The sequence below is a fragment of the Elaeis guineensis genome, chromosome 12 (assembly GCF_000442705.2).
Source record: "Elaeis guineensis isolate ETL-2024a chromosome 12, EG11, whole genome shotgun sequence".
Taxonomy (NCBI): Eukaryota; Viridiplantae; Streptophyta; class Magnoliopsida; order Arecales; family Arecaceae; genus Elaeis; species Elaeis guineensis.
The window spans coordinates 8,295,789-8,320,491 of record NC_026004.2 but is presented as its reverse complement, the minus strand read 5'-3'; the positions used below and the strand labels follow the sequence as shown (position 1 = coordinate 8,320,491).

Here is a 24,703-nt window from a genome sequence, read left to right as displayed (position 1 = left end):
TTTGTTCACCTTGGGTCCTCCTAGCTCTTCTCATCACAACTAATGACATATAATAGATTATTCATGTTTTACAAGTACGATAATAGATATAGGTTAGCTTTGCGGGATAGCAAAAATAAAGTTTTTATTGATCTTAAATGATTTGATCATTGAAATGAAAAAAAAAAAAATGTTCTTACTCATTCAACTTAAATCTCTCAAAAATAGTAATGGAAAATAAAAGAAATCCGAAAGAAAGATTCCATGTCATATTTTTTTCATTAATTCTATGACAAAATTGATTACAGTATTTTTATTTATGCTAGTGAGATTTGTCCTTACATGAAGTAGGTTAGATTAATCACTTTATCTAATATATTTTTGTAGCTTGAGATATATATAAAAGTATTTTTTGAAAATAAAATTTTTATTTTGACCAGCTCATTTGGAAACCTTATATTATTTATGGCCTTCATTATTGCAAGCATGGTAAATTTTGAGAAGTTACCCTATTTCAAAAAAAATCTTAATCAATATTCATCCCAAGATTTCTTTGTTTATATGAAAAAAAATTGCATGGAATCAACCCTCCTGTCAAGTTATCTTACGTTAGCATGGTGTCTATATTTTGAATCACTATAATTTATGCCCTAATATTGAGGAATCTATCTCGTGCTATTTTGGATTGCAGAAGTTTGGCTTAAATCTAGAGGCATGCCTCTCTTCCCAACTTAGTTAGTGTTCCAGCTCTCCTGATTAATGCTTTCCTCCAAAATATCAAAGATAGATCCTCTAGTGATAACCAAAGTAGTAAGGCTGCCCCAAGGTCTTGCACTACTTATTAGATTTGATTGGTGAGCAATAACACTATCTTTCAAAGTAGATATTGAAATCTTAAAATGATCCTTATAATAAGAGTATCCACCCTATCCAAGAGTATACACAAATGGTTGCCCCGAAGGAATTTTTGATAGTTGGAGAAAGATGTGGCCTCTATGCTTTCTTAAATGGTATTTTTTTTTGAAGCTACCATCCTTTTGTTTTCTCAAAGTCAACTATGATGATAGTGTTCATAATAGATGTGCTTTGATGAGGCTAGTTTCATTATTGGATGTGCCAGTGCTATGCTGACAGCAACAACCAGCAATAATTATTTGGGATTATATTATCAATGATAGAGTTGCATGTTATATAGAAAAAGATCCGACATATCATATGAAATAATTGAAGGCTTCTCACATTATTTTTTAGAATGTTTCTTTGATAGTGGTTAGGTGGCCATCATATTCATCAAATACAAACATCGATTCTCATCCTCCGATATAGGACTGCTGAAGAGTGGGAGCAACTCTATATATATATATAAGATGATAAATATTTATAGAGAAGCTAATAGTGCTGCGGACTGGATGATGATATATGTAATTAATCATACATGATTATATTATATATAATTATGATAAATATTTTTTTTAATTTTTTATATATTTTATTTTATGATTCATTTATAATATATTGATATAAAAAATATGATTTATTAAAAAAAATTATTAGTTCTAAGTTTTTGGATCATGCTTTAGGTTTATGCGGCAGCGGGAACAGAGCACTTTTCATTTCCATCAAACAATTAAATACATTTTATGCTATGCATTAACTTTAAGGTAAATCATTTAAAATAATAATAAAAAAAAAGAAACCCTACACTTAAGCAACAACCTTCTTCTTCCCTTGCGTCCATGGCAAGCCGAAGCTGCGTCTCTAAACGGTGAAATAAAGAAAGCTAGACCTCCCACCGGGTGCTCTGGAAATAGTGGAACCCATGTGACTGTCACATGACACCCATGTGCTCCCGTGTGTGTCACCAATGTCCGACCGCCGCATAGACCGCAAAACATGTTTGCACCTGCAAGTCGCAGTGAATTATGTACACATAGCTGGTAGATTTCTAAATCGTGCTGCAATTTATATTTTATCATCCATTAACGTTCTCTTCTGATTAACTTATCTCCCAAGATTTGCCCATCAAATGGGGACCACAGATCATGACTTGATGGACTTTTTTTTTTTTTTTGGTAAATGGACGCAATCCTTTTGCTAGTAAAAAAACAAAGACGTCACTGTATATTAAAAAAAAAAAAAAAAAAAAAAAAAGAAAGAAAAACAACAAAGACGTTACCAAACGACACGCGCGCGGGCCGGTGCCAGGTAGCGAGCCAGCCGTTGCGTGCTGCACGTGCTTACCAGCTCCAGCAGTGGGACCCACTGCAACAGGTACGGACGCAGAATCCTACGCCGGTGAGCGACCGATGATATAGTGCGTTCCGCAAATGTAACCGTCGGATTTTTTGGGCGGGCGCCAAATGATGGTGCTGGTTGCGCCTGCATCACGGGTGAAAGGAAGCAGTCAAATCAAGTGGGTGGGAGGGTGGGTGGATTTATTTAGGCCGAAATGTTCGGAACAGTGGCTATTGGGAGCCGCGGAAACCTGCCAGTTTTGTTGGGTTTATCTCATCAAAATTACGTGTGATGACGAAATCATCTTAAAGCAAAAAAAAAAAAAGAGAGAAAAAAAAAGAAAAAAATTGATGAGTTGGGGAACGGTTTATTATGGTGAAAAGGTTGCTTATACCGAAAATGATATAATGTTGTCCCGAAGGAGTCCTCAAGTTATGAAATTGGTTTCCTTTGCAAGAGCTTCCTTGTTGATAAAGAGTTTGATAGCACGGGCTGAACAGATTTAGAAAAAAAAAAAAAATCTAACGAAAATATTAAATGCACACGTTGGTAAAGAGTTGGGGCTCGGGCGCAATTAATATAATGTTTGAAATCCATGTTTTTTTGTTGTTGGCTTTTCAGCACGCACATGGGTACATATTTAGCAATTTTAATGGCTATATATAGGCAAATTTAGAAATTAAAATATATGTCCAATTACAAGTTATGAAGACAGTGTTGTTCTGCGTATATCAACTTGTGCAAATCGAGCTCACTTGATGATATGAAATGATCATGTAGCATCGATAGTTAAAATCTTAGAAGCAACAACCTCTCTCTCTCTCTCTCTCTCTGTGATAATGCACAATACTATATTCTGAATTGGCCATAATAAGTGGAACAACATAGTTTTGATTGAATGCAACTACAAAAAATCTCTACATCATGTAACTTTTTGGATATATCTCGTTAAATTGTAATGATGAGGCAAGTAGGTTAACTTACACCAAGCAAACAAGTCGATATCACTATCATTTATTCTGTTTATCAATGTTCGAAATCATACCAACCATACGTGTCCCAATAATTGAGACAATAACATCTAATTATATATGCATGTGACCCATGCTTGGTTAAGGTAACATGCCTGATGGTGACACCATGTCATCAATTTTTCCTCTAAAAATGATTGTCAAGTTAAAAAAAAAAAAAAAAAAAAAAAATTCTGTCTCATGCAAAGTGAACGGAAAATTAATATCTTATTATGATCAGTTATATCTCATTATAATGGAGTTAAACATATATTCAAACAGTGATTTAACATAAAAAATAAATACTGTTTAAAAATAAATAATGACTGTTATAACTAATATAACAGTTGACAATTTATTTGGTGGGGATTATTTACAATATAATACATTAGTAAATGGATTAGGCCTATCCAACCAAGAGTATAACTCACAATTCATAATATACTACACATGATATAATGGAAATTTAATCTTCAGGTCACCAATTTGTGGGGTTGGTTGGCCATGAATTGTTCACTTGCTATTTTCCATTTGATGCAATAAATACCTCTTCACAACTTGTTCCATGAGAGTTCGTTGCAGGGACCACTCCACCTCGTTGGCAAGGACATAGGACACGAATCTAACAAATTTGAGCTCCAGAGAAGGCATAGATACAAACCCCATTTAGAAACCACATTGGACTTGGCAATTTTATTGTACATGGAAACACAATAACTTAGCAAATTCTGCACCACAGATCCCTTGAGTGTCACTCAACAGTAGGCCCTCGCATCCGAGGTAAGAATTTTGTAGCTGTGGATAATAATTTCTACGTACAATTTTCAAAACAATGAAAATGCTGGAGGGCCTATTTGGCCGAGCTATAAATATCAATTTATTTTAAAATAATTTTTTTAAATAAAGTTTTAGAAAAAAATACTGTATGAGAGAGAAGTAATTTATATTTGACAAAAATATTTGATAAGTATTTTTATTAATATTTAAAAAATAATTTATATTTGATAATTTTTTTAAAAAATTTATTTTTGACTATCAAATTATGAAAAAATTACTTTACAATTAATATTATTTAAATAGATAAATTATTTTAAATATTTATTATGATTAATTTTAATTAATTTTTTTATTTTTATTTAATTAAAATATAAAAATAAAATAATAAAAAATATATTAAAAATTTTAATCAATATATTTACAATTGAATCAAAGATAATACATATTAAATATTTTACATAATTTTTATATGATAATATACATGTATCAAAATACATCATTTACTAAATATTAAAAATTTATCTCAAAAAAGAAGAAAAATAACTTATACACGATAATAATAGAAGTTATGTGAAAATAAATAGGGATAGTTATGATAAATAATAATTTTGAGTAACGATATTTTTATCTTAAAAAAATTAATTTTTTATTTTTACTTCTGCTTTTAAAGAGGTCTAATTTTCTTCTTCTTCTCCAGAAAAATTGTTTCTGTTATCGCTGAGAAATAGATTATTTTTTAAAATAAATTTAAATAAATATTTTATTTTTTAAAATAAATATTTTTTAAAAAATATTTTTTTAAAAAAAAATTGACCAAACAGACCATAAAATATAACAAACCCGACCAAGTTAGGTGCATGTCATCGTGACAAGTTGCCCTGCATTAATGTGTCATGGAATATGTAAAGAAGGCAGATGAGAAAGGATCAAATTTTCCCCAAAAAAAAAAAATGCAAGATTTCAACATCATTATGTTTATTATTAGTATTGACAAGTTTTGACCATCAATGGATTGACAAACCGGGCCTCCGGCATGGAATGAAATTTGAGAGGTGTTCTGACTCCCGAGGAGGCATGGGGAAGCAGCTAAGACTGAGGGTTTTGGACTGAGTGCGGTAGTGTTCATGTCCCATGCTTTATGTTGCAGACATGAACATTTGTCACATGTGGCCTGAACAAATATTAAACTATATGTATCATGCCGACAACAATATCTTAATTAGATGATATGTATTGCCATAGTCAGACCACGCAATTGTATATTGCAATTTATATTATTTTGTTTCAGAAGTAGCATTCATGCCAAGTCATGGATGACCTGGCGAAATATTCAGGTTAGCTGCATTTATGACTTGTCCTCCGAAGGAGATGCATTAATAAATCAGCAGTGTTTATGTTGGTCTGGAATCTGAAAAGATTGCAAATATAAAATTACTAACAATCCATTCATGGGTTTAATAGGCAGCGCTTTGACATCCATGCTAATTTGGTTAAGGGTGAGCATCAAGCTAGATCAGCAAGAGTTCGGATTGTATCTTTAGTGTAAAAGAATGATTGATCTTATTTTGAGATGTTAACCATTAGACCATGCTCGACACAGATCTCAAAGCACTCGGATCTCTTTAATCATCCATCTGCATATATCTCAAAGTGATCGTGTTGCACGATCCAATGGTAGATTTGCAAGTATGAAGAGGAATGCTTCTTTCATGTGGAAGATGCAACCCTTATCCGATCAGCAAATGACTTGCTCAACCTATCTAGCTGTAAGACAACCTAGTGAGATGGACCGAGCATGGGCTTAAATATTTTAAACTAGCTGAAGTCTTTGCGTATGTCTGCAGGTGAGTTTTGGAGCCCCAGAGTCCGCCCTATCCACTAGAGCATGTGTTTTTTGATATTTATTTTCTCTTTGTCGATTACATGCTTTGAAATGCATAGAAGTGGTTCCATTCAGCATTTTTGAAACTAACTATTAGTCTGTACCATACTAAAGCCATTTACTATCATCACTTCAGCAGATATAGATGAATAGATAACGTTATTGGGTAGATCATGATCAAAGTTTGGATTACTGTTTGACATATATGACGCATGTGGCTATGGAAAGACAGCAATATAAATGCATCAAACTCCACCAAAAATTATCCTATTGAGTTTGAAACACAGAGCAGTGTGAGGAATTGGGTTTGTCCTATGAACATGCACCTTAGGTTGGCCCATGACCACCTTGATCTAAACATACAGGAGTTTGATTTTGGGCAAACATATGGGCCAAACATGATTGGATGGGCATGGGCCAAATATTCATCCGTGAGGTTTTATTAATTGTATTAGGCTCATTAAATATGTGCAGTATGCACCAACATGAAATAGATATGAAGAATATATGCAAGCAGATAAATAAATTAGATAAAGTTAACATAAATACCACTAATAATGGTAACTACTCTCCTCCGTGAACCTTAGTCAATTAATTCTAAGTTTTTTAGAGTTATTTTATTTTAGAATTACTTGTTTATTCTAAGCCCACCTAGGTCAAAGGATAGCAAAATGTTACCTATAGCCTTACCTAGCCTGACCACCTTCTACTCCTTTTAGTATAAACTTGTCTCGAACTCCTCCTTGTAGCCTGGCCTCATCCAATGCATCTCATGTGACAATTTGGTCAATTAAGTGCATACCTAGGAATGCCAAAATTTAGTTGTGGGTGAAATGTGTTGATAAATTCAATTTATCCATGTCTCGACAACTACCAATGATTGATATAAATTCCATAACATTGTTATCTTGTGAGAATTCTTCAATAGAAATGCTTATGGAGCAGCCTAAAATCTAAATCAACTAATTTCATTTGAAGGCAATGCATGTGTAGGTTTTACATTTTCATTGGATAATTTGTGCAGACCTTCTTCATTGAGTTTGAACATGATGTTGTGCATAAACTAACAAGATTTTTTTCCTTAACAAACAAATTTATTCCTTGTTTAATTCAAAATCACTTTTCATCATTTTAATTTTTGAATGCATGATATGCCTTTCATAATGTTAGTAAGCTGTTGAGGTGCAAAAAGATGAACAACAGGAGGAAGATATCATGGGAAGGCCATCCAATCCCTGAATTCCGGGGAACGAAGAATCAGTTTTATTAAATTGAAAAATTCTGGAAAAAAAAAATCAAAAGATTAATAGATCTCAAGAATTTTGGATTGGCTAATCTAAAACGTCCTTCCTCTTTTTCTGGCCCTATCATATTCTCTAACATAGGGAATCCACACCCCGTAATTATCTCATCCGCCCATTCGCAACACATCATAAGCCAAAGGACGGCAGATGCCGCCCTTCCGTATACAACCCGTCCGTATATCAGTAATTCCTTTCGTGGCGGTGGGGTCCTTCTAAGAGCGACGTTCCTCCTTCCCTTTGTAAATTACTGCCAGACCCAAAACGAAGGCGAGTTCTTTCTCCTCGCCTTCGAGACGCGGTGACCTCCTCCCTCCCCCCCGGTCTCCTCCAAACCCAAATCCCTCGAGTTCTAGGGTTTCGATTCTCCCATGGCGTTTCTCTCTCGAATCTAGCGATCTTTCCCTTTTTGCGACCGGCGAGATGGATCCGTCAGGCGCCGCCGATCTCTCGCTGCTGGAGGATTTCGGGCAGCGGGTTGACCTCACGCGGCGGATACGGGAGGTCCTGGTGAACTACCCAGAGGGAACCACCGTCCTCAAGGAGCTGATCCAGAACGCCGACGACGCCGGGGCCACCCGTGTCTGCCTCTGCCTCGACCGCCGCACCCATGGCTCTGGCTCTCTCCTCTCCAGTAAGCTTGCCCAGTGGCAGGGCCCGGCGCTTCTTGCCTACAATGACGCTATGTTCACCGAGGACGACTTCGTCAGTATCTCCCGGATAGGGGACAGCAAGAAGCAGAGCCAGGCATGGAAGACTGGCCGTTTCGGGTTACAACCCTAATCTTTAACCCCTTTCCCTTTTATTTATAGCTTTGACGGATGGAAAAACGCATCTTTCCTGATAGCATTGTGTGCCATACTGCATTTTAGGAAACATAACCATAAGTACTTAAAGAGTTTAGAATCTTCGGTCAGTTTCGTGGTTCTTTGGCGGTTTGTGGCATAATCCAGTGGCCGATATAAGATATTTAGGGCCTATTTGTTTTCGTTTTTCCCTTCTGTTTTTGTTTTCAAAAATTCAAGAAGAAAACTGAACTAAATAGAACAGTATGCATGATGAAACCCTTTTTTTTTTTGACCCCCCCCCCCCCCCCCCCGAGATTCTCTGTAAAATCTTTAGTGATTTTGGTAGCAAAGATTTATCGGTTTCGGAAAAAGAGCGAAAACGAACGCAAGAAACAGCATAAGTTTTGTGCAAATGCTGTCTTCAATGTCAATCTCCGTGTGGTATCTCATCAATTTTTATCGGAAGAAAAACACAAAAACACCAATGATGCCAAACAGGCCCTTGGCAATGAATATGTATGTGCAAAAGTATAAATAATCAGCAATGTGGGGCTTGCAAGTGTATTAATCTGAGGGGTGGTTCTTTTCGTGTCCTTGTCACAGGCCACTCCTTATCCACCGCTCTCACTTTAGGGTCAATGGAGATTATTTGCAGGTCACTCATTAGGGAATTTCTTTAGTTTGTTGTTTTAGTTATAACCTTAGACAATTGTCCTTGTTCAATTTATGCCAGTGCCAGTTTTGTCCTTCTTGCATATATTCTCAGTAGTATTTTTCTTGCATCACAATCTACAATGAACTTCATCTGTTGATCAAAGCCATTGATCAAAAATTATGAAAAATGGTGCAAGGAACCTTCCTAATAATAATGAATCTGACATGCCTTCTTTAGTTGCTTGCACAGAATGAGTTCAGCTTTTAGCTTTGTAAGTGATTCGTCATTTTTAGGTTGTTCAAAAATCTCAAGGTATGTTTTCTCTTGAATTCTTTATAGAATAACTTTTGCACGAGCCATTTGTTCTTTCTTTCCTCTATAGCTCCCTCCTTCGCCTCCCTTTCTTTCTCCATCCTCTTATAGTTGAATGCTATAATTGTGGAAAATTAAGTGGATTGCCAGTACCTAGACTCACTTTTATCTAGGAAAATATCTTTGACACTTTCGACTTTATGTTTTCTGGGATATCTTTTAATTAGATTTTTTTTTTATAGCTATATCATGCTTGCCATTGGTCTCTATTTCTTGTTTCCTGGGAATTTGAAATTTATCTTCATTCCCTATGTTTATGGTTGTATTGGTCATGGCTTGATGTCAATTTGTTTATTTTCAAATAGGGTGGGCTTTAACTCAGTGTACCATCTAACGGACTTGCCATCTTTCGTAAGTGACAAATATGTTGTCCTATTTGATCCCCAAGGTGCATACCTACCAAATGTTTCAGCTGCAAATCCTGGGAAACGACTTGAGTATGTTAGTTCTTCAGCAATATTGCTATATAAAGATCAGTTTATGCCATATTGTGCTTTTGGATGTGACATGAAAGGGCCTTTCCCTGGGACTTTATTTCGTTTCCCTTTGAGGAATGCAGATCAGGCAGCTACTAGTAGGCTGTCAAGGCAAGCATACTCAGAAGATGACATCTCTTCCATGTTTTCGCAACTATATAAAGAAGCAGTTTTCGCTATGCTTTTTCTTAAAAGCATTATCTCAGTTGAGATGTATGTGTGGGATACTGGTGCAAGCGAGCCACAAAAAATATATTCCTGCTCTGTCAGGTTGCCAAATGAAAATACAGCATGGCATCGCCAGGCACTTGCGAGGTTTTCTAGTACAGCCAAATCTTCTAGTTGGCAGACTGACTCCTTCTCATTGGATTTTTTGAGCGAGACTTTCTCTGGGGCAAATTCAGGGAAGAGGATTGATTCATTTTTCATATTACAGGCGATGGCATCAGCATCAAGCAAAATTGGCTCATTTGCAGCCATTGCTGCCAATGACTACGAGCTTCATTTGCTGCCTTGGGCATCTGTTGCAGCATGTATATCCGATGGCTTGCCTGAGGTAATATTCTCCTCCACATGCTTTCTATTAGTTGGCACATAATTGTGCTATGTCATAGAATGTAGTGCACCATATATTGTTATGGGAGAACTTCTTAGGCTTAAACTACAGTTTGTTTTGCACATGTATGTGATCATCTCTCTCTCTCTCTCTCTCTCTCTCTCTCTCCCCCCCTCCCCCTCCCTCCTTCGCTACACCAACACCCCCTGCACATCCTCTCCTCTTTCTGCACTTAAGCTGGGATGGATTTTGCAACCTCAAAGCTGCAATTTTGGTTCACAAGCCAATTCACCTCTCTGATTTTGTGTTTTTAATTTATTCTTTATACAGTCTTGTGGAGACCTATAAATACTTTATTTTAAGGTAGTTCATATTAGGACTAACATTTGATAACTGGATATTAGTGTCTCCTTTGTATTTGGGGACATACAGCAATTTGACATGTCTCTTGCCACTTAAATGTCATCTTGGATATGTTTGTTTCTTTTAGACCTTGCCACAAGGTCACCAACTCCCAAATTTAACTAGTTCCTTCTTCGACCTACCTTCCTGCATATCTAACACCCATTCAATGCTTGGGTTTTGCAAAGTTTTGAACTTTCAACTCCATCACTGGATCCTATCATTATGTAATGGCAGCATAGCTGGAAACGGTCTAGTCTTGAGTTGGGCTACCAGTAGCCACAGGCTGATCTGAATTTAATGAGGTTTGCTCATTTGTGACTTGAGCTTGAATTTAAAAGTTTGGCCCAATTTCTAGTTCAGCCTGAGTCCCATTTCTAGTTTGCTCATTCGTGCTTGAACATTCATGAGGTTGGTAGATCAGGGATTGAGGAAGGGCTGGTGAGAGGGAGATGGTCTTGAAGATGGCTTGGGATCTTCAAATAATGGCATGAGAGACTGAAGATCTAGACTATCAGAGAGAGAGAGAGAGAGAGGTTTCAGGCCACAAGTTAGGCTAGGAGTATATGGTTACTGTGGAACAATGATGTGAATACAACTTGAAAATCACTATAGGGATATAACAGTGGCCCCTGCATAATTCACAGTAGGAATGAAGCTTAATTTTCTTAGCTGGATGCCTTTATTGGTGTGATATTCACTGGATGCCTGGAAGTTAATATTAGAAGAATTTGTCACAACTATCTGAGGTTACATTTGGCTTTGCCAAATCCTTTCCTAGAACAAACCCTCGTGAATATCCATGCCATCTTGATATTTTGCTAGAACATACTTGTTGGTCCAGTTTGATAGATTATAATTATCTGATTTCAATCTTATATGAACTTAGAGCTACTTGCTACTATGCTGACTACATTTGACTCAGCTTTTACCCTACTTTTTACGGAAAGAACCGTATATCTGGGATTTCCATCTTGATATAAGCTGAAGCAGGTAATCATGCATGCTGATATATAAAGGCTTTTTGTTTGTGCTGTAACTTGAAATAGTTATACCAATCTGTCCAATTTTTTCATGTTAGATGTTCTCTTTGACACCATGAGTTCATTAAAGATGGCTGCAGATGCTTCTCTTCAGCTCCTTTTATTTATGAAAACAGCTTTATCATGGATGGGCACAAGTATGTTGACCATATTTCATAAAAATGTCTAGTGTTGAATGGATTTCTTTGCAAGAACTTGTTCTGTTAAAGATGGCATGAGCACTTAGGAGGAGGAATTCTACACGAACATCATTTGCTGTCATGTTCTGACACTGAAGTGAAAGTCATCAAATTTTATTTGGATTTGGGTATAAAAAAGAAGTGGGATGCTCTTCTCTGAATGCCATGCCTTCTGAATAGCTGGGGATTCATCAGTTTTGATATGTTATCTACCACATAGAAAATGGTTTAGTCTTACAGCAATCCTTTCGCTCTTTGTGATTGGTAAGAAAAAGAAGGTCCTGCTTGTAACAAGCAGGTGGGTGTTTGCTTTTGTAATTATGTACCATAACAGTGCATATGAGACACTAAATGAGATGCTGCATTATGCCACTTTATATATTTTTGAAGAATTCTGATTCATGTTCTTTTTTCTTTCTTTCTTTTTTTTTTTTTCAATACCTGAAAATCTGCATTCACATTCGATCTTCAATCCTTATAATTTTTACGTATTCAAGTTTGTCAAATTTCAATCAATGCAATGCCTAATGCTTATGAGACTCAAATTATTCAAACATCCTAATTTTTATGTACTTAAGTTTGTCAACTGTCAAGAAATGCAAAACCTTATGCTTGTGATACTCAAAATATTTAAATACCCTGCTCTTAACATAAAGTTTAATGTGCCCTTTCCTCAAGAAGTCTCAGTTCTATAAAATCAGAGGTTATAAATTGCTTTCTTTTGAATTGAAAATTACAGGATAGTGTTCTTAAACAAGGCCGGGCATTCTGTTTTCTTCCACTGCCAGTAAGAACGGGATTGCCTGTGCAAGTGAATGGTTACTTTGAAGTCTCCTCTAACAGACGTAGCATATGGTATGGAGCTGATATGGACAGGGGTGGGAAACTTCGGTCTGACTGGAACGGGCTTTTGTTGGAAGATGTGGTGGCTCCAGCTTTTAATGAGTTATTGCTTGGATTACGCAAGCTTTTGGGACCCACTGAAAGGTACTATTCTTTATGGCCAAGTGGAGCATTTGAGGAACCTTGGCACATTTTAGTTGAACGGATCTACAAAGTTATCTACTCATCGCCAGTCTTGTATTCTGATTTTGAAGGTCGAAGGTGGATATCACCAGCTGAAGCATTTGTTCACGATGAGGAGTTCTCTAAAAGCAATGATCTTGGCAAGGCTCTTGTTTTGTTAGGAATGCCCATTGTTCATCTTCCTAGCATTCTAGTGGACACGATGTTCAAATATTACACGAATTTTCACCTGAGAGTTGTGAGTCCTGTAACAGTGCGACATTTTCTTAAGGAATGCAAGACCTTGGTTATGTTAAATAGATCTTTCAAGTTGGTTTTATTGGAGTATTCTATAAGTGATCTAGTGGATGCTGATGTTGGTAAACATGCAAATGGCCTTCCTTTGCTTCCATTAGCAAATGGTCAATTTGGAGTCATTACAGAGGCCTCACAGGGAATTTCATGTTTTGTCTGCAATGAACTGGAACACAAGCTGCTGAGTGTGGTTCCTGACAAAATAATTGACAAAAATATTCCTGCTGACTTGTATTGTAGGCTTTCTGAGATTGCCAGGTTCTCAGGTGCAAATATCTCATACATCAATGGTCAGACTTTCCTACAGTTCTTTCCCAGTTTTTTTCCTGCTGAGTGGAAATACGAAAACAGAGTCTCATGGAATCCAGATTCAGGTGCTACATTTCCCACAGCAGCTTGGTTTGTGCTTTTCTGGCAGTATCTTCGAGATCAGTCCTATGATTTGTCAATGTTCAGAGAGTGGCCAATATTGCCATCTACAACAGGGTACCTCCACAAAGCTTCGAAATTCTCAAAGTTTATTAATGCAGAATTCTTATCTAGCATGATGAGAGAGCTTCTTACTAAGGTAGGTTGTAAGATACTTGATGTAAAGTATGGAATTGAACATCACCAGTTATCTCTTTATGTTTATGATGGCAACGCTGCTGGTGTCCTGAGCTCTATTTTTGACTCTGCTTCCTCAAATGATAATCAACTGAAGTTGCTTTTTCAAGATTTTGCTGTTGATGAGAAAAATGAGCTCCGCCACTTTCTTCTGGATCCAAAGTGGTACCAAGGAGGTTCTCTATCTGATCTAGACATAAAAAACTGCAAAAAGTTGCCCATTTTCCAAGTGTATGCTGGAGCACATACCCATACTCTACAATTTTCTGATTTGGAAAGTTTTAAAAAATATTTACCACCTGTTGGTATACCTGAGAACTTATTGGGTGGTGAATTTATTCTATGCACATCTCGGAATGAAGAAGATATTTTAATGAGATATTATGGAATCGAACGTATGAGAAAGACAACTTTCTACAAGCAGAATGTTATAGACAGAGTAGTTAAGCTGGAACCAGAAGTCCGTGATACAGTCATGCTATCCATTCTGCAAGATCTACCGCAACTCTGCTTGGAAGATTCCTCCTTTAAAGAACTTTTGAAAAGGTTGACATTTGTTCCAACTATCCATGGCAGCTTAAAGAGTCCTCAATCTCTTTATGATCCTCGTGTGGATGAACTTCTTGCTCTTTTGGAAGAATCAGATTGTTTTCCATGTGGCTCATTCCAAGAACAAGGTGTTCTGGACATGTTGCTGCTTCTGGGCCTTAGAACATCAGTGTCTGCTGACACTATCATACAAAGCGCTCGCCAAGTTGAATTGTTGATGCATAAGGATCAATTGAAAGCCTATTCACGGGGTAAGGTGCTTCTATCATACCTTGAAGTCAATGCTGTAAAATGGTTGTACAATATGCCAAATGACAGTCAAAGTAGAGTCAATGTGATGTTCTCAAAAGTTGCTACAGCACTCAGGCCTCGTGAAATGCCTATGGAAGCTGATCTTGAAAAATTCTGGAATGACCTACGAATGATATGCTGGTGCCCCGTTCTGGTTACTGCACCCCATCCAGCTTTGCCGTGGCCTTCAGTTTCATCTATGGTTGCTCCACCAAAGCTAGTCAGGTTACAGGTGGATATGTGGATTGTGTCTGCTAGCACTCGCATACTTGATGGTGAATGCTCTTCATCGGCCTTGTCATTTAGCTTGGGTTGGTCTTCGCCTCCTAGTGGTAGCGTAATTGCTGCTCAACTACTTGAACTGGGCAAAAACAATGAGATTGTGACAGGTCAGGCACTTCGACAAGAATTAGCCCTAGCGATGCCAAGGATATACTCTCTGCTAACTAATTTGATTGGTTCAGATGAGATGGATATTGTTAAAGCTGTTCTAGAGGGGTGTCGGTGGATTTGGGTGGGAGATGGATTTGCAACTGTCAATGAAGTAGTTCTGAATGGTCATCTTCATCTGGCTCCTTATATACGTGTTATTCCTGTTGATCTGGCAGTCTTTAGAGAATTGTTTTTGGAGCTTGGCATAAAGGAATTTTTAAATCCAACAGATTATGCTAATATTCTTCATCGAATGGCTATGAGAAAAGGTAACACTCCGCTTGATGTGCAAGAGCTCAGAATGGCTGCATTGGTTGTGCAGCATCTGGCTGAAACTCAGTTTCAGGATTTACATGTTCAGATTTACTTACCAGATGTGTCGTCTAGACTGCTTCCATCAAGCGATCTAGTTTTTAATGATGCTCCATGGTTGTTTGACATTGGAGAAAATGCATTTGGTGATACATCTAATGTTGTCCTGAATTCAATGAGAAATGTTCATAACTTTGTTCACGGCAACATTTCAAATGATGTAGCAGAAAAACTCGGTGTCCGCTCTCTTCGTCGGCTGTTGCTTGCTGAGAGTTCTGATTCAATGAACTTGAGTTTGTCTGGGGTTGCTGAAGCCTTTGGACAGCATGAGGCCTTGACAACCAGGCTCAAACACATCGTTGAAATGTATGCAGATGGACCAGGAATTCTCTTTGAGCTCGTGCAAAATGCAGAAGATGCACAAGCTTCTGAGGTGGTTTTTCTTTTGGATAAAACTCAGTATGGGATTTCATCCATTCTTTCTCCTGAAATGGCTGAATGGCAGGGGCCTGCTCTTTACTGTTTTAACGACTCAGTTTTTAGCTCGCAAGATCTTTATGCAATCTCACGTATTGGTCAAGACAGCAAACTGGAAAAGCCTTTTGCAATTGGGAGGTTTGGGCTTGGTTTCAATTGTGTTTATCACTTCACAGATATCCCTGGTTTTGTTTCTGGGGAAAACATTGTGATTTTTGATCCTCATGCCTGTTATCTCCCTGGGATATCTCCAACTCACCCAGGACTGAGGATAAGATTTGTTGGAAGACGGATCTTGGAACAGTTTCCTGATCAGTTCACTCCATTCTTACACTTTGGGTGTGATTTACAGCAATCATTTCCAGGTACTTTATTTCGATTTCCTCTCAGGGGTGAAACTGCTGCTTCCAGAAGCCAAATAAAGAAAGAAAAGTATGCACCTGAAGATGTAGAATTGCTTTTCTCTTCATTTTCTGAAGTTGTTTCTGAGACATTGCTTTTCCTTCATAATGTCCAAAAGATCACCTTATTTGTCAAAGATGGAACTGGCCATGAGATGCAACTTATCCACCGTGTTTCCAGGCACAATATTAGTGGGCTTGTAAAGGAACCCCATCCACTTCATTCTATGCTGAACTTTATTCATGGAAACAGGCAAAGTAGAACAGATAGGGATCACTTCTTGCACAAATTAGATAAGACCATAGATGGGGACCTGCCATGGGATTGTCAGAAAGTTGCAGTTGTGGAGCAAAGTCCTTTTGGCTACATGTCACATTTTTGGATAATTAGTGAGTGTATAGGTGGGGGGTATGCTAAAAACAAATCCATAACATTGCATTATAAATCACGTAATTTTATCCCTTGGGCATGTGTTGCTGCATACTTGCACTCGGCCAATTTAAAGGATGTAAAGGAGTTAAGCAATTCTCCAATTACTGAAGGAGAATTTAATGGTATTGCAGCACTTGAAAATCAGCCTCTTGCTGAAGCCATGCAGGATAGGAAAAAAATTGAGGGCCGAGCCTTCTGCTTCCTGCCACTACCAATTAATACCGGTCTTCCAGTGCATGTTAATGCATATTTTGAGCTATCTTCAAATCGAAGAGATATCTGGTTTGGAAATGACATGGCCGGGGGTGGAAGAGTACGATCTGAGTGGAATACCTGCCTCCTTGAAGATGTCATTGCTCCTGCTTATGGTCACCTGCTTGCTGTCCTAGCAGAACAGATTGGTTTATGTGATCTGTTTTATTCATTTTGGCCGACTACTATAGGAGTCGAACCATGGGCTTCAATGGTGCGGAAACTTTATAAATCAATTGCTGACCTTGGACACCCTGTCTTGTACACAAAAGCTAGAGGGGGGCAGTGGATCTCAACAAGACAAGCTATTTTCCCTGATTTCACATTTCCAAAAGCAGTTGAGCTTGCAGAAGCATTATCCGAAGCTGGTCTGCCTATGGTCTTGGTGTCCAAGCAAATTGTGGATAGGTTTATGGAGACATGCCCATCACTGCATTTTTTGAATCCTCATTTACTGAGGATTTTGTTGATTCGACGTAAGCGTGGTTTTAAAAACAAGGAGGCAGTGATATTGACATTAGAGTATTGCTTAAGTGACCTGAAAGGAGCTGCCATTTCTGATAAATTGCAGGGATTGCCCTTGGTTCCTTTGGCAAATGGATCATTCACGACATTCAACAAGCGAGGGGAAGGTGAGAGAATATTCATTGTGTCCCAAAAGGAATTTGATCTCCTCAAGAATTCAGTTCCACATCTTCTTATAGATTGCTGTATCCCAGATGGAATTTTCACAAAACTACATGATATAGCTCATTCTGGGCAGTCAAACTTGTTTGTATTCACATGTTATTCCCTTGTCGAACTGTTCCCCAGGCTTTTGCCAACTGAATGGCAGCATGCTGAGCAGGTGTCTTGGACTCCAGGGCACCAAGGCCAGCCAAGTCTGGAGTGGATCAGGTTGCTGTGGAGTTATCTGAAAGTATCCTGCATGGATCTTTCAATGTTTACCAAGTGGCCTATATTGCCAGTTGCAAATGGCTGCCTCTTGAAACTTGTTGAAAATTCAAATGTAATTAGAGATGATGGCTGGAGTGAAAACATGTATATGCTATTGCAGAAACTAGGATGTTTTCTTTTGCGGTCTGATTTACCAGTAGATCATTCCCAATTGAAGAACTTTGTTCAGGATGCAACAGCAAGTGGTGTTTTGAATGCTGTGCAGGCAGTTGCTAGTCAGCTGCAGAATATCAACGGGTTGTTTGTGAATGCCTCAGTAGGAGAGTTGCATGAACTTCGGAGTTTTATTTTCCAGTCTAAGTGGTTTTCTGGAAATCAGATGACTACATCGCAAATAGACATGATAAAGCTTCTTCCCATATTTGAATCTTACAAGACCAGAGAGCTTACAAGCTTAGCTAATCCTACAAAATGGCTTAAACCAGAAGGTATACATGAGGATCTGTTGGATGAAAATTTTATCTGGACTGAATCTGAAAAAGAGAGAAGCATTCTTAGTTGCTATATAGGTATTAAGGAACCTACAAAAGCTGAATTTTACAAGGAACATGTGCTGGAACGAATGTCAGAATTTCTTTCACAACCAAGCATTCTTACTTCAATCCTTCTTGATGTGAAGTTTCTGAATGAAGAGGATGCTGCTTTTAAAAGTGCACTATCTGAAACCCATTTTGTTTTAGCGGCGGATGGGTCCTGGCATCATCCTTCCAGGTATGCTCATGTCCAAGTCTCTGCCATCCCTGGTGGGTAATACCATGTGGATGATTTTCAACTTTTGAAACATTATTAGGTTTTAGTCAACATCTGCTTTTCTATTCAATGCAGAATTATTTTTTCTGATGTTTTGATGTTGAATCCGAAATAATCAAACTAGCGAATGCACATTGTAAACACAAGAACATTTGCTTATTTCAAAGATCATATCCATACTCTGTAAAAGAAAAGTTCGCTTGCATCCCTTACACTTGCATCACAAGGAGTCGCCTTGTCATGGTTTTAGTTTTTATGTTTTGATGATCTCATTTTATGTAAGTCCAAATTTTTTACTTCTATTTCTTGTGTTATGCTTTCAATATCAGTTTTGTAATCCTTGTATTTTATGCAAAACCTTGCCATCAAGCTTCCTTTTAATTTATTATAGTAAAATCTGTAAGTTCTGGTAAGTTTGCAGGCAGATTGTACCATGATGCTATAATAGAAAGTATGCCTTGAAAGTGTATGATGCTACAGAGTTTTCTCTGAACTATGTCTAGGCATGGGTTTGATGCAAATGTTACAGTTTTGCTGGTAGACTTGTACAAAGACATCTTCTAACTAATTAGAACCATTTTAGGACCATATACAATGAATATTTATGAACTTTTATAATCTCAGCACAAAACACCAAAGCATGTAATTTTTTTGCTTAGCTTGCATAGGTTTATTGCATTAAATGTGCTCTTCCAATAGGCCTGTAGTATGTTATCTGTGTCAGCAAGGATTGTGCATTAGCATTTGACGCTTGGTTCTTATGCAAACAATCACAATATATTTTCTGCTAAACTTTACTCTGTTTATACAGACATACACAAACCTAAGACTTGCATGACGGCTATTGTTTACATTATAGCAGGCATATTTTCATATTAATTTAGCCATAGACGATGTTAATCTAGATTCCAAATTTTGGATTGCTTTCATTTTTTTCTAAACTAATTTGTTTTCTCTAGGCTTTATGATCCTCGTGTACCTGGCTTGCAGAATTTGCTGCATAAAGAGGTTTTCTTTCCTTCTGACAAGTTTCAAGATGCTGAAATTCTTGAGTCACTAGCAAGTCTGGGACTTAGAAAAACCTTGGGTTTTACTGCTTTAATTGACTGTGCTAGGTCAGTTTCAATGTTGCATGATTCAGGAAGCATAAATGCACCAATTTATGGTAAAAGGTTACTAGTTTATTTGAATGCAGTAGGGCTTAAGCTTTCAAATGTTAGTAATATTGAAGAAGTAAACCATGGGGTTGATAACATAATGTCATCCATTGATGGTGGTTTACATGATGGAGATTCACAATCAAAGACTCCTGAAGAATGTGACCAGGATGTATTCTCTTTTCTTTCCAATTTTGATTACGATCAATCAGAAGATGAATTTTGGTCACAGATTAAAGCCATTGCTTGGTGTCCTGTCTATGTAACTGCACCACATAAAGAACTTCCATGGTCCATATCTGGTGATTGTATAGCACCTCCAAACATCACAAGGCCTAAATCTCAGATGTGGATTGTATCATCGAAAATGCGAATTCTTGATGGTGATTGCTGCTCAGATTACCTTCAACAGAAGCTTGGTTGGATGGATCTGCCGAACATAAGAGTTCTATCCACTCAATTAATTGAGCTTTCAAAGCTTTATAACAAGCTTAAGTTGCAATTTGAACAGGAACCACCTATTGATTCTGTTCTGGGAAGGGAAATCCCATCAATATATTCAAAGTTGCAAAAATTTATCGGTACAAATGATTTCAAAGTTGTAAAAGAAGATCTGGATGGTGTTCCATGGGTATATATAGGTGACAATTTTGTATCCACTAAAGCACTTGCATTTGACTCGCCAGTGAAATATCATCCTTATCTGTATGTTGTTCCATCTGAACTATCAGAATTCAGAGCTCTGCTTTCAGAATTGGGTGTGAAATTAACCTTTGATGCTATGGATTATCTGCATGTCCTGCAATGCTTACAGTGTGACTTGAAAGGAGAGCCACTATCATCTGAGCAGTTAAATTTTGTGCATCGTGTCTTGGAAGCTTTTGCTGACTGTTATGCCGACAAACAAGTACCTGATGTATCACTGAACTCGCTACTGATTCCCGATTCTTCAGGGGTTCTGATGCATGCTTCAAATCTTGTCTACAATGATGCACCATGGATGAAGAACAATAATCCCACTACAAAACATTTTGTACACTCAAGTATTAGTGATGATATATCAAACAGGCTGGGAGTACAATCTCTTCGTAGTTTGTCTTTAGTTGATGATGATATGATGAAGGATTTGCCATGCATGGATTATGTGAGAATATGCGAGCTGCTAGCCTTATACGGAGATAGTGATTTTGTACTGTTTGACCTTCTAGAGTTGGCTGATTTATGCAATGCAAAGAAGCTCCGCCTGATATATGATAAACGGGAACATCCTCGTCAATCTTTGCTCCAACAAAATCTAGGTAATTGTTCTACTATTCAAATTTTAAAGTTTGATGTGTGTTGATGAACGATTGAACTTAAACTGTTATGATATTCATTATTTCTTCCCTTGTGTGCTGTTCGAAAGTTGCAAGCTTGGGATCTTACTGGAATTTGATACTTACTGTTGTTATTTTCTTTCAAACTGCATTCTGTAGGTGACTTCCAAGGGTCTGCTTTGACAGTTGTGTTGGAAGGAACTACTTTGAGCAGGGAAGAAATATGTGGTCTGCAGCTTCCTCCTCCATGGAAGATTCGGGGCAATGCTATTAATTATGGATTAGGACTGGTTAGCAGCTACTTTGTATGCGATCTCTTGACCATTGTTTCTGGTGGTTATTTCTACGTTTTTGATCCTCTTGGTTTGGCTCTTGCTGCACCTTCAAATACTGGTTCCTCTGCAAAGTTATTCTCTCTGACAGGTGCAGTTTGACCTATCTTCTTGGGCTGCCCCACATTTCTAAATTGTCAATTAATTAATTTTCAATGGCTTTTAGGTGCATTGAAATTCCAATAACTAAAATAAATGATGGATTGAGTTACTAATAGAACTTCAAATTTATTTGCTGAGAACTTAAGTATTTTACCACTTTTCACCCAGCTATTCCATGGTTTTTAGCCTCTAATTTTTGTTCTCTCACATCTCTGGAGGAATGAGATGAAACCATCTCTTTTTCAGTAATATATGTATGAAATTGCATTTCCTGCATTAGACTGAAAATGGATGGTGTCATTTTGACTTGAACCTGTTATAGATTGCCAAAAAGTTGAAATTACAAAGATTGGCCAGATCTCTTTGGGCTTTGGGCCGAGGAAAAGGAGAAAAAAGCAAATGTGATCCAAAATTTATGAGCTCAGTTTCTGATAATGACAAACTTTTGAGATACAGAGAAATGAAAAAAAAATTTGTTCCTTGTGCTGATGGCTACCAGTGATGTTAGACATTAACTTTGCAGCTGCTTTAGGAATTAGGAATGTGATCATCTAGAACTAAGTTGAGGTTTCTCATACATTAATTCAATTGAATGTTTCTTGGATTGTCATCATCACATATAAATAGCACTTTCATGCATTCCTGTTGGCTCTCCTGGTCTTATTTTTGCTATATTACAGTCTACGAGTCCATGTGATTTTTTTGGTCCACCTTATCGATATCGTCTTTCCATTGTACTCATGGTTGCCCTAAATTAACTTTTTTGTAATCTTACCAACCTAGCTTGCCAATCCTTCATCCACGTTTGGGATGATTAAAACCAATTTATGCAATGATGTCAAAATATTCATTTTTAAGTAATATAAAACTATATGATCACTTTATGTATCAAGTTATGAATATTGGTGAAAATGGACGAGTGGGCTTGCGGCGGTTGCAGGTGAAAATCAGCTGAAACTGGTTACTATTTATGGTCCATTTGGATATGTAGCATCTTGGGGTTGTTTGGTTGCCTGCATTTGGGAGGTTGTAGTTGCAGTTTGCTGCAATTGAATTGCAGGCAACAAAACAAGTGTTTCAATGCCTGCAATTGCAACTGGAGGCTGTTGTTCAACTGTAACAGTGCCAAAATTGGTCACAAGTAACTACAAGGTCTTGTAATCAAGAAAGCCCTTCGAAAGAGGTATCTCTAATTACCAAAGAAAAAAAGAGGTCTCTTCATCATTTTGACCGCTCCCTATCTTCTTCTTCATGGTTCCTTCTAGGTAAAGTATTATTGTGGTAATATTGTTAGTAAATTAATACTATAGTATTTTAATAGTATCACTAGATTAGTATAGTGCCATATTATAATAATAATATCATATAAATATTATAGTAATACTATATTATACTAATAATAATATCATGAGGTTGACTAGGATCTGGTCAACTGCATTTTCACTCAAATCCGGCTGGAGGATAAGGGTCCAACATTGATGATCCAAGATGTTGGATGTCTGTTACCTCTAAGTTACTCACTAAAAATCATGTTATTTGGAAATCTCTAGCCTATTACATCAAGTGGTCAAAATTGGACAATTTAAATTGAAACAACACATGTTTTTTGAACACTTAATGCATTCTCCCAACAACAAGATTTTTTATATATAAATAATTTAGAGATAGTGGATAACATCCTACGGTTCAAATCAGCTATATTAGATAACTATCATCCAATCATGACTTAATTGGATTTGAGTGTAAATCTACTTGATCAGGTCCTATTCTATCTCATAATATCTTTATAATAATAATTATAATATATTATTATAATATATTATATTATTTTATATTGTATTCTTATAATTGTTATAATAATATTATAGTAATACTATATTATCATAATATAAAATTATTATAATAATGTTACATTATGGTTACAATAGTATGAAAATAATTATATTTAATATTTTAAATGTAATATAATAATATTATGATATTACTATTATTAGAATGTTATAACAATATTAGAAAATAATATAATGATTCCATTGTTATAATGTTATGATAATATTATAGTCTATATATAATATTATAATAATTATAATTAGCTATAATAAATGATATATAATATTTATTGGTTAATTATAATGCGTATGATAAATAATATGTCTAGATATTATAATATCAATGTTTTATATTTATATAATTACTGTAGGAGTTATTCTTATACTATCCAATGATAATATAATAGCAACATTATTTTTCTATTATAATTATAAATATAATATGATAAATATTATATTATATTCGAAAATGTGAACAGTTCACTCTCTCCCAGGGGTAACCTTACCAGCTCAACTACAGGGCATATCTCTTTCTGTGTCAAACAACAAACAAATATAATTGCAGGTGCAGTTTTCAATTATAGACGACCAAACAAGGCCCCTTTCTACAATTGCAACTGAATTGTGGGCAACTGAATGGCCCCTTTGTGTATTTATAGACACTGCTACAAGTAGACACATGGAGAGCTATCATTGTGAAACTTAACAACATGCATGTAAGAGTTATGGTCCATGTTCCCCTGATAATCAGTAGGAACTGCTTTTCCATATGGTCTCCTAAAATTAGTGGTGTTGATTATCTGTATTTTCTGTTGACTAGAATTATCTGAAATATGACATGCTGCAAAAATCCAATTTTCTTTAACACATCTTCAATGTTATAATAAAAAACATGCACAGAGAACCCTCATTTCAAACCAGAGCTTGTAGCAAGAAGATAGCTGATAACAAAGAGTAAAATGCAGTCTTGTTTTTCTTTTTTCTTTTTTTCTTTTTATTTTTGTACAAGTTGAAACATATGCAGCCTGAAAAAATCCACTTGCTTCCTTATTCATTAGGTTCTTTACTAGAGTTTGTAATTTATGGTGTTCATCACTTGTTAGAAATGATCCTACTCAATTTAATTTTTGTTTTCCAGGCACCGACTTGACCGAGAGATTTCGTGATCAATTTAGTCCAATGTTTGTTACTCAGGATATTTCATCATCCTTATCTAATTCCACAGTGATACGCATGCCTTTGTCTTCAAAATGCATGACGGACCTTGAAAGTGGTTGTAAGAGAGTAAACCGAATCTTCGACCGATTTATGCAGAATGCATCTTCAACACTACTATTCTTAAGGTCAATCTTGCAGGTGCATACCCAACACATGCCTGTTTATTTAATAATTTTTACTGTTGCTTTGACTAACATCTGTGCTTTATGTACTTCACCTATATTTAGGTACATGTGCAAGATCATGGTACTATAATTGATTTTTTTTTATCTATTCACTGAATTATATGCTAAGCAGATATGTTCATATTTATC

General features: G+C 36.6%; 1 protein-coding gene across 2 annotated transcripts in view; it reads left to right on the top strand.

Annotated features, from left to right (window-relative positions):
• Positions 1–7,438: 7,438 nt before the first annotated feature.
• Positions 7,439–24,703, top strand: part of LOC105055430 (uncharacterized) — a 28,966-nt gene continuing 11,701 nt past the window's right edge. The window contains exons 1-6 of one of the 2 annotated variants that reach the window (XM_010937237.4): positions 7,439–7,954; positions 9,305–10,031; positions 12,395–18,396; positions 19,395–20,890; positions 21,068–21,331; positions 24,310–24,527. In XM_010937237.4, the coding sequence (XP_010935539.1) occupies positions 7,608–7,954; positions 9,305–10,031; positions 12,395–18,396; positions 19,395–20,890; positions 21,068–21,331; positions 24,310–24,527 (9,054 nt within the window). In that variant the 5' untranslated portion in view covers positions 7,439–7,607. Of the gene's footprint in view, positions 7,955–9,304; positions 10,032–12,394; positions 18,397–19,394; positions 20,891–21,067; positions 21,332–24,309; positions 24,528–24,703 lie in introns of those variants that run through there. The other variant, XM_029267672.2, reaches the window with a different exon arrangement.